General features: G+C 31.5%; 1 protein-coding gene, 1 non-coding gene and 1 pseudogene across 2 annotated transcripts; 2 read left to right on the forward strand and 1 right to left on the reverse strand.

The window, feature by feature from the left end:
- Positions 1-105: 105 nt before the first annotated feature.
- LOC111495850 lies at positions 106-300 on the reverse strand. The gene has a single exon (XR_002720373.1). It is a non-coding gene; the product is annotated as a U2 spliceosomal RNA (small nuclear RNA).
- A 2,585-nt stretch (positions 301-2,885) lies between these two features.
- On the forward strand, positions 2,886-3,513 carry LOC111495601 (agamous-like MADS-box protein AGL29). Its single transcript, XM_023145708.1, has one exon. It carries the CDS (start codon positions 2,886-2,888, stop codon positions 3,417-3,419), a length of 534 nt encoding a protein of 177 aa, XP_023001476.1. The 3' UTR covers positions 3,420-3,513.
- A 4,598-nt stretch (positions 3,514-8,111) lies between these two features.
- Positions 8,112-10,999, forward strand: LOC111495617 (annotated as a pseudogene).
- Positions 11,000-11,734: the final 735 nt, after the last annotated feature.

The following is an 11,734-nucleotide window of genomic DNA, read 5'->3' on the forward strand; positions in this document are numbered from 1 at the left end:
TTTAGATAATTAAATTTAAATATTGAAATCAAATAACTGAATGGCCTAACATATTATTTCCTAAGGCCCAACTCGGAAGCAGGTAAAATTTTTAAACTATAATTAGAGGGGTGCGCCAGGCCCGAGCTGTAGTGCTACACTTGAGCGACGCTCGAGGACCCAGTAGCAAGCTACTGATTTGGGCCCTCCCCCATAAAAAATTAATTTAATACCATGTGGGCCGATGGCCCACGTATCAGATATTAAACTGATAAGAACAGATACTACACTTGATCTTAGCCAAAAGGCCGAGAAAGGTATGCTTAATATTGAGAGTGCGCGCCCCTTTTATACCCAATGCCTTGTCCTCGATTTTGGAGTTAAAACGATGTGGGACAAAATGCTTCCCTCATCCTCACGGCAAATTCTATTCCCCGCCTTCATCAAGATTTTCTCGCCTCTCTGTGTTCAATCCCATTCTAATGATTATTGAAGTGTATTTTAATTTAATTGATATTTAGTTAGTGAGGCTAGTGTTACCGTAATAAGTAGTATTGCCTATGATCACGTATTTGATGTTCGAATCATACTTATCCATAACATATTGACTATAGTTGCAACTTGTTCCACACCTTCCTTTACTTGCATTCATGTTTGTAGTTCTTTATTATTTATAATACTACAATTTAGGAGTGTATGATGGCTTGCCAAAATCATGTTTATACCTTCAAAACCTAAAAAGCCTTAAAATGTATTATAGAAAATGTGATTAATTGACAATTCTTCCTACTTGGTTGCAATCTATCAATGTCATTATTGTTACCCATTGCTTGCTAGCTCGTAACATTACTATCTCAAAATGATTTTTCAAATATATTAATTGTGACTCTGTTCTCTAAAACTTTTTTCTAGTGCACGAGTGAAAGCTTGAAGCATATATTGTCGGTGTTGCCCAAAGTAAAAGTAAGTGTCGCACAATCACGTTACAAGGCTATGTGACAACTAGCATCTAAATTTCTAAAATTAGATAAAGAAGTTTGAAATCAATCATTAGTGAGTATTTTCTATAGTTGACCCTTAGTTTTTTATTCTTTAAAAACAAAGTTTGCTTGATAATTAATTATGTTTTAATAATAAATATTTGAAATATAAGTAAAATGAAATATTTTTTATTCTCTCCCTAATAAATATATCTCTAAATTTCTTTCCCTGTGACTTTTCTTTATTTTTCTAAAATATATTTTATTCTCAGTAAAGAGTTTCTCTTTCTATTTAATTTTTTTTCTCTAAAATATAATTAATATTCTAAATCTAAAAATCTCCTAAATTTTTATGTAAATATTTGTCTCTCGTGTGTTTAAATTTACTATCATATAATGATTAAAAAAATAATTTTCTTTTATATATTTTCTTTCTCTAAATATCTATTCACTCTTTATTATTATTTTTTAATTGAAAAAAAAAACATAATACCAAAAATCAGAAGAAAAATATAATAATAATAATAACTGAAATAAAAAAAAATGAAAATTATTATAAATTTACAGCCAAACAAAGGTAAAATAACAGTTAATTAGTTTGCTATAAAATGGGCATAATGCGAGAATCAGTTGGAAGTTATTTTATTTCCCTCTTGTAAAAATTCACCCATAATGTGTGAATTGCACCAACCAAATTTGTCAATGTTCCATAAACATAACTAATAAATAAATAAAATGTTTAAATACTATTTTATTCTATATTTTAATATACTTTTTCAACAATGTAATTTTAACTTTTATTCGTTTATTGTTGTATATTCATTTGGTTATACAAGTTACGAACTCTAGTTAACTTTCTAGACCAATTTGGCTCGACTTTGTCTCACTCAAGCCAAAAACGCTTCACTTCCTTTACATCATCTTAATTCTAAACAACATGACCCCTCACGTCAATGGTAACTGATCAGTAAGATCAAGATCATCAAGCATAGCATAATGCCCACACGAATAACAGCGGTTCTGATTCCTAAAAGCACCAACTTCCACATCAACCTGACGGCCCACCCCATAGCTCGACAAATGGCTTGGGAGACCCATTTCAAGAATCAAAAGATTTAGACTCCCCCAGTCTTATCCTTCGCAATGCCGCTTGCTTTGACACTTGAATGATCGGAACTTGACCCAGAGACAATCGCACCATTTACATTGCCTCTTTGAAGGCGCAGCTCCTCGCATCGGTAGACTTATTGGTTTGGTTGGGCTCGTTATTGCCGCTACAAGAATTTTTCAATCTTCTTCCTCGTTTGGTCTCTGCTCTACTACGTTTTGACCTCTTCATAGTTTTAATCGTATATGAAGATTGAAATTTGAAATAGATCGGTAAAATTTTAAAAATTAGAACAAAAATATAAATTAGTAAGTAAATAAAATTCAATAAGACATACTAATTCTATGGCAATCATCTGTAAGTATATAAACAACCATAAGAAGAAGAAAAAGAGAGAATCATTTCAGAGATAGAGGAGAGACATTTCTATAGAGATGGAAGAGAGATATTTCTTACCAGTGATATTATTTTCAGTCCATGATGTAAGAGAAATTATATTCAATCAGAGATGAAAGAGATATTTCTTACGAGTGAAATCGAATTCTGAAATTTCAGAGAAATTAACCTCCTTGAACATAATCGGAATCTCGAATTTCCAACAACCAGACAAATTTAGAAAGAGATTTAAAAGCTTTCCATGTTAGCAAACAAAATGAACAAAATAATATGTATAAAACAGACACTAAAATCCGATATTAGAAACATTGAAGAAAACACCTCTGGTTTTCGATCGATTACATCGGAATCACAGATCTCCTCAGAAATCAATCTCTGATCGGTTAATTTTTTCAGTGGAAAGACTATAAAGTACGTTATCAATGGGGAGGCGAAAAATTGAGATGAAGATGGTGAAAGATAGAGGCTCCAGACAAGTTACCTTCTCCAAGCGCCGAAACGGTCTCTTCAAGAAAGCGAACGATCTCGCTACTCTGTGCGGTTTAGAGATCGCCATTATCGTCTTCTCTCCTGGCGGCAAGGCGTTCTCATTCGGCAATCCAAACGTCGAGGAAGTCGTCGATCGATACCTAAATCGAAAATCGGAGCCGATTCCGCCGGCGAGCGAAGGAATGTTCGAGAAGGAGAATGAGGAACTTATCGATCTGGTTAAACAATTACAATTGGAGAAGAAGAAGGGAGAGATGCTGGAGAAGGAGATGAAATCGAGAGGAGAATCGATCAAAATCGAGGATCTGGATTTGGACGAGCTTTTGAAATTGAAGGAATCGTTGGAAAGGCTGCGAAAGAACGTGAGAATGAAAGAGAGCGAGTTGGAGGCGTCGTCTTCGTTGCTGCTGCTTGCAAATGAACCAGTCGTGGAGGCTGATGCGTCTGCTTCCAAAACCTCAATTTGAGAATTTTCCGTACATTTTTTTAATTTTATTTTGAACATTTTAATATGTTTCATGATTTTAATTTAGGAACAAAAAAAAAAAAAATAAATAAAAAAATAAAACATCTAAAATCAAGAATTATAGGTAAATATAATTTGAATTGTTTTTAAATATAAATGAGGAACTCGAACCTAGTTCAATTATTTAATTTTTGTATTTTTATTAGTTAAATTTAAAAAATATTATATTAAAAAATATTATTATATTAAAAAGGCCCACATAAATATTATATGGTATGTGTAATGGAAATGGTTAATATTCAAAAAGAAAGAAAAAAAAATGCATATTACATATATTTTGTTATAATTAATTTGGTTAAAAATAAAATTTAAAAAATTGATTTTGTATTTAAAAAAAAAATTAATTTTGTTATCTAAATTTAGTAATTTTAATTTTTGTTTGCTTTTTAATATAAATACATATAAAACAAAAAATCCTAAGTTTTACTTATTTTTTCCCTTTCTAATATAACATAATTAGAAAGTTTTTAAATGTTTTTTTATTGACATCAATCAAAAGATAAATAACCAAATAAATATCCTAAAGTTGCAATTTTAAATCTCATAATAATATTTATATTAACAATTCAAAGACATTACAAAAATATTATAAACAATATCCTTAAATAATTTTAAAAATATACATAATTATTACCAAATATCTAGAGAAAACACTAAATTATTAAATAATTTTACATTTTTAAGTTTATAACAATTTAATTAGTCCTTAAACTTTATATACGGCAATTTAGTTCATATATTTTAAAATTATTAACAATTTAATCTTTAAAGAAATTTCAAACAAATATGAACTAATAAATTGATTAGTTATTAAACGTGTTCAGAGTTACAAATCTAATGAGTTAGACAATAAAAATTAATATTTAATTTTAATAATATTTATTATAGATGTGGAATTAAAATACTAAATTATTACTTATAAAAATTTACATATTAAATTATCACAAAATTAAAAAAAAAAACTAAATTATTACGAAATAAATTATGAATGGGATTGTTATTTTATAAAAAGTTAAAATCAACTTTATTCTTTTCAATTTAAATACTACTTTAGTCTTTTTTTTTTTCTTTCTTTTTTTTTTTTACATTCTTTTTTAATTATTTTAAACAAAATTTTCGATCAAACTATTCTTTCATATGTTTTGTATTTACTCATATAATTTATAGAAATTTTTTTGAGAAGTTAGCTAACATAAGATTGATCCAAGCTAAACATACTTAATTATAAAGTATTTATTATGGAATTATAATAATAATAATAAACAATTTATTAATATAAATAATGGTAGTTTTATTTAGTTTAAAAGTTTTTAAACGATCATATCATTTAGACTAAAGCTAAAAGGATTTGGTTCTCTTCTTACGGCGATAATTTTAATCTTTTAAGTGCGGAATATATTCTCCCACACGTTTTCTTTGCTGTCAACTGGTCTTTTCCTATTCAAATTCTAGAGGCTAACAAGAATCCAAATTCAAGGATCCATATTTAAAACTGTAAAGTAACCAGCCCCTCTCTACAACCTGCCCTATACTTTATTTTTCTTTTTCAGATGTTCGAGTTAAAGTTCAAATTCAATACTAGATGGTCCCGTCATCTCTAACGTTCTCTTTTTGTAGTCAAAAGTGACGAACAAAAGGTGTACTTTGTTCGAGGGCTCCAGAGAAAGGAGTCGAGCTTTGATTAAGGGGAGACTATTCGAGAGTTCCATAAGCTTCATGGGGGCTTATAGTGTACTTTGTTCGAGAGGAGAATTGTTGAAGATTATTGAGAGTGAGTCTACGTTGGTTAATTTAGTGGAAGATTAAAACGACGAGAAATTATGTTTAAAGTGTAAAAGCATAAAACATTTCATAAGATTTTGAATTTTGAGTTTCTTCTAATATCTATATTGAAAAAATAAAAAGAAAATTGTAGCGATGACAAATTACGGAAAAGCCCTCTGTCGAACACCAAATTTTCGATTCCCATGCCACGGCTCATTTATAAACAGAAACCGTTACAGAGCTCTGCACACACCAGAGACCGTTACAGAGCTCTTTCTCCCAAGTTTCTTCTCGTGAAGATTATCGATGGACGAAGAAGTGGGTGCGAAGAGAAGCAAGAGGCATGGGAGTAGCGGTACGATGTGGGCGATTTTCAAGCGATCGCTGAGGAGAGAATCGCGCAAAATGAAGCTAATGGGGTCGGCATTCAAGTGGAAGAGACTGACGAATTTGCAGATTTCATTTATGGATAATTTTCTCTTCAAGATTGTGTCTATGTTGGAGGGCGTAGTTCTTGTCGCTACACTCTGTTTCTTCTTTCTCTGCTTTGGATGTCACTTTTGAACTTAGATTCCGCTTATTTCTCTCTTTTTCCCCTGTTTTCTGTAATTATTTGTCGATATTTCTGTTTGTTTCTTATTTCTTCAATGATCTGTAAGAATTTGGGCTATGAGGGTTAGTTCGGGTTTGGATTGTGGTATCTGGTGGGGAAGAGCTTGGGTTGTGGGACGGGACTTTCATCATCCAACACCTCCCCTCGAACAAAGCACGCCTCCCATTAATCGAGCCTTGACTCCAAGGAGTCTTAGTCATTTTTGACTGCCTTCTTACCTTCAAGACCTCCCCTCGAACAAAGCACGCCTCCCATTAATCGAGCCTTGACTCCAAGGAGTCTTAGTCATTTTTGACTGCCTTCTTACCTTCAAGGAGGCTTGACTCCTTTTCCTTTTTAGAGTCCTTTGTTCAAAATTCGAGGATTTGTATGATATTGTCCACTTTGAGCATAAACTTTCATGACTTTGCTTTGAGTTTCCCAAAAGGCCTCATATCAATGGAGAGTGTATTCTTAGATTATAAACTCATGACCATTCTCTAAATTAACCGATGTGGGACTTGCATCATCCAACAACTTTATCTTTGTTGGCTATGGAGTTGGTTTCTCGCTGTAGATGGAGGTAGAAGAAATGGCCTACAGTATCCTCGTTTGCCTCATTTTGACCGAAAACTCCATGGTTATATGGTTTATGATGGGGATGTTGGCTGTTTGAATGATGAAAGTTCCAGGTCCACTAATTTAGAGAATGGTGGTGGGTTTTGTTAGATAAAACGTGAGAATATCTTTCTTTGACATTTGACAAACACTTCATTGCCAACTTTTCAGACCATTTTACATGAAGTAGCAATATTTAGTTGGTCACTCTTGTGCGTACATTTTTAGGATAAATATTTAAATAGTGAATTTTCATAAATATATCATCACCTCATTTTAAGCAAAAGTTTTCAGCAATTCTTTCTCGGTTATTTTTTCTATTTTTTATGTTATTACAACAACTTCCTATCAAACGATTTTCTCTCACGGAAAGGATTTCACTTGACGATTATCCTTGCCAATTGTCGAAAAACAACAGGTTTATAATAAAAAAAATACTCTCCTGATTGGTAAGAAGCCTATTTGGAAGTCCAAAGTAAAGTTATGAGAACTCATGCTCATCATATCATTGTGGAGAGTCGTGTTCGTCTGATATGGTATCAGAGTCGTGCTCTAAACTTAATCGTGCCAATAGATCCTCAAATGTCGAATAAATGACTCCAAAAGAAAATGAGCCTGACTCCTTTTTTTTACCATTATTTGGGAGAGATTTTCACACTCTTATAAAAAAAAATTATAACGTAACAAAAAGTAGATTGTGAGATTTCAAGTTAGAAAATAAGATATATTTTTTATAAAAAACATGTAAATCTCTATTTAATAGATGAATTTTATAAAATTCATAAAAATTCTTCATCAAAATTCTCAAAATTCTGAAACTAGTTCCATTTTTTAATTTAAAATGTTAAAAATGTCATTAAAATTTTAAACTTTTATTAATACTCTCAAAATTTTTATTTAAAAAAATATTAAAAATACCTAAAAATAAGATTAATACATTTCACCTTTAAAAATAAATTTACAAATTTATATGGATGAAAACTATTCATCAGCGCCTATTTAATTTTCTCTCTTTCATGCTTTAATAAGTGACTGAAAAATGTTTCATTTTTCATATTTTTTTTAGTTTTTTTTTTCATATCTTTTTAATTTTCTTATGGGAATAACAACAAAAGAGGAAAGTTTTTATTGAAGGTTTTTTTTTTGGAGAAAAAGAAAAATAAAAAATGAAGAAAAAATAAATACATGTATAAATGCAATTAAATAATTAATTAACACTTTATAAACTTTTATTCAAAATAAATTAAACTAAATGTCCATTAATATTTTTAATACATTATAAAAATTTACTTTATGTCAAAAGTAATAAATTACGTGTTCAAAATGCTCAAGATATGAGCCCCCCCCCAACTAAATTAAATACATATATGCATGATTTTAATTCTCATCATTCCAAAATTATTTATTTATTTATTTATTTATTTATTTATTCACGCCCCACTAGTTCTCATTAAGAGAATTTTCTCATCTTTTCATATATATTTAAAATATATCAATTTCAAAGATTTTTTTAATAGATAACTTCTATTTTTAAATATAATTTTTAATAAAAATATAAAATATTATAGTAAATACAACAATAATATTATATGCAAAAGTATAAATAAATAAAGTTGCCAAACTCATTCTTGAAATCGTCATTTTCCAGCACCGAGCACCATGCAGGCCATTCATTCCCCCACGCTGAAGCCCTCTCCATTGGGCCCATTTCGCACCCGCAACCGCTCACCCTTCCTCGTTGGCGCTGCTTCTAACTCCAGGCGACGAGTCTGTGTGGTCGCTGCATCTGCGGCTTCCACTGTCGGTGCGCCCAAGCGGGAGAAGGACCCTAAGAAGCGTGTGGTCATAACTGGAATGGGGCTTGTCTCTGTGTTCGGCAGCGACGTGGATGCTTACTATGACAGGCTGCTTTGTGGTGAGAGCGGCATCACTCTCATCGACCGGTTTGATGCTTCCAAATTCCCTACACGCTTTGGTGGACAGATCAGGGGATTCTGTTCGGAGGGCTACGTTAACCCCAAGAATGATAAACGGCTTGATGATTGCTTTCGCTACTGCATTGTTGCTGGCAAGAGGGAGCTGGAGGATGCTGACCTCCATGGACTTTATGATTTGATTTATAGTATATTTTATTTTATTTTTAATATTTAATTAATTTTTTTTGTTGGTAGGTTAAGTGGCTAGTATTCTATTGACAGGATATCAGTATCTATCAATGACATAATGTTATTTCTTTTTGCTTCTTCTGTTTTGGTTACAAACTGTTTTGCTAAAATAAATTTATAATTAAATTAGGATAAATTAATAATAAATGAATGGATCAAAATTAGTCTTAAAAATTAATTAGTTATAGTTATTGAAAGTGGATTTATTAATAAGATTCTAATTAACTAATTAAATAAATGAATGGAGTTTATTATTTCTTTTTTCTCCTAATCTTTTATGGTTTTATTTTTAGTACAGATCAACAGAGAGCGGGCTGGTGTGGTTGTTGGAACATCCATGGGTGGTCTTACAATGTTATCTGATGGTGTTCGGACTTTATTAGAGAGAGGTCAAAGGAAGATAACTCCGTTTTTCATTCCTTATTTCATTTCAAATATGGGGTCTGCCTTGCTTGCCATCGATATTGGTTTCATGGGTCCCATTTATTCTATATCCACTGCTTGTGCCACCTCTAACTATTGCTTCTATGCTGCTGCTAATCACATCCGTCAAGGAGATGCTGATGATGCTTGCGGGTGGAGTGGAAGTTAGCATGATTCCTATTGCATTGGGGGGTTTTGTTGCTTGTAGGGCTCTGTCTCAGAGAAATGATGATCCTAAATCTGCTTCAAGGCCATGGGATAGAGACCGTGATGGGTTTGTAATGGGAGAAGGCGCTGGCATATTGGTAATGGAGAGTTTGGAGCATACAATGAAACGAGGTGCGCCAATTATTGGTGAATACTTGGGAGGGGCCATTAATTGTGATGCTTATCACATATCCAATCCAAGAGCTGATGGGCTTTGTGTGTCTTCGTGCATCTTGAGCTGTCTTGAAGATGCTGGCATATCGGCTGAGGAGGTTGCTCACAATTTCATGTTTTTGTTCTGTGTCTTGGTGAATAGGTTCAAAGGGTGTTTTGATTTACAGGTTAACTATATTAATGCACATGCAACATCCACCATTGCCGGTGACTTAGCTGAGATTAGTTCAGAGCTCAAAATCAATGCGACTAAGGCAACCTCTCTTCTTCCTTCCTACCCACCCTATGCACCATCGACCACATGGTTGCATTGTTTCTGATGCTTTTTTTCTGTTTGTCATTACTTTTCAGTCTATGATAGGGCACTCCCTTGGTGCTGCTGGAGGTTTGGAAGCCATTGCCACTTTGAAAGCAATTCAAAAAGGATGGTTGCATCCTTCCATCAATCAATTTGTATGTATCCCTTTTCATTTTAAATTCAGATTCGGCATTTGATGAATCGATATTCGCTAGCGCCATGACCGCGTAAACTGCTTGTTACTACTATGAGTGAGTGAAGATTATTGTCCCCACAAATGAACACGAGTATTTTAGGATATTTGATTCTCACTCACATGGTTCATAGGAAAATTTATAAGAGATCATCAACATAAAATTGCTCCAACCAAAACACACTTATTTGGAGGTAGTAACTTCAATTCATTTAAGTTTTTCTCAACTTTCTTATCCTCAAGATTACTCCCATCTAAATATAGTTTCAGTTCATTTATGTACCTTTTCTTTACTTAAATGTCACATGTTCACTAGCTTCTACATTGATTTGTCTCTAAATCACATCTTACCAGGAGAGACCGATTTGATACCACTTGTAATGACCTAACACCCAAGTTCATGTGACGCGTGATTAAAGAAGAGGCAAGTTAATGAGTTAAGACTACATTCGGATGAGTGTTATCCTATAATTATGACGATTACAAAATGTTTACAACAATCTGAAGTTACTACAGATACCAACAATGTGTAACTTTTTTTTTGGTAACTCAATCATTGAAGCAATTCTATGTGAGCAAATACAACACATGGTAAAAAGACTCATATTGGTTTGTAGGGATAGTTTTTTACTCTTAAAAGTGGTTCATGACAAGGAGGTAAGTAATTGGTCATACAGTGCCACACGAGAAAATAGTGGCTATCAAGTGTCAAATCCATATTCTGAGACGTTATAAAAGTAGAGCGATTAGAATCATTTGTGAGTCTCACGTTCATTTCGGACTTGCATTAATAGTTTGCTTCATTAAGATGTCATCACAAGAATATGAACAATATATATATATATATATATATATTCCATTTGAGTGTAGAACCCAGAGCCTTCGGTTGATTTAGACAGAGTGGCAAACATAAAGCAACAACACGAGGTGAATGTTGGTAAGTTGGGTAAGCGTTAGGGATTACCAGTTTAGCATACCAATGAAGTTCTATAATTCTTTGTTTTCAGCTATCTCAAATTCATTCGGATTTAGAGGACATAACTCAGTCGTGACATTCACTGCATTCAAACCATAAGTCATGTTCTTATCAAGAATTCCATAAAAAATGTTATAATTATTGGATTTAAGTTTAAATAACATCTCATTAATATTTATTGGAACAAAAGTAGTGATCAAAATAATAATTATTTTTAATTCAGTTATTAAAATAGACACTTTGATGATGAAGAAACTAAAAATAGAATTATAAAATTTAAATTGTAAAAAGGTTAGAATTTTTGCCTTAAAAAAGAAAATTTGGAAATAGTACACTTAGAAATTTGGTGTTTTGTAAGTGTTTGAATAGTAACTTAATATATATATATATATATATATATATATTCATAATTAGATATGCTTGGTATTTTGTTACAAAAATATCATCTAATTTTTTAAATTTATATTAATACCTTAACTTTTTAACACGTTTTCCAATTTTAAAAAAATTAAAAATTAATTTTTTTTTATTAAGGTATTAATAATTTTTTTTTAAATATCCTTAAAATTAAAAGAATCATTAATACTCTTAATAATTTTAAGAAGTCCGAAAATATATTATTTATATATAAACAAATCTATATTTCTAATTACATCATAATTTTAAAAAATACCATTAATATCAACTTTTTTTCTAACATTAATATACTGACAAATACTATTTATTTATATATGAAAAGTTACTCTTTGATTTTCTCTCTAACTTCATTTTTTATTTATACCTCCACGGTAACTCACTGTTTTTACTCTCTCTTTCATGTTAATTTTTGGCTTAATAATTTCTCAT

Source organism: Cucurbita maxima, unplaced genomic scaffold (genome assembly GCF_002738345.1).
Source record: "Cucurbita maxima cultivar Rimu unplaced genomic scaffold, Cmax_1.0 Cma_Scf00021, whole genome shotgun sequence".
Lineage (NCBI taxonomy): Eukaryota > Viridiplantae > Streptophyta > Magnoliopsida > Cucurbitales > Cucurbitaceae > Cucurbita > Cucurbita maxima.

Excerpts from the sequence above, each read along its gene's own strand:
- LOC111495601 (XM_023145708.1), top strand. The coding sequence starts at position 2,886 with ATGGGGAGGCGAAAAATTGAGATGAAGATGGTGAAAGATAGAGGCTCC.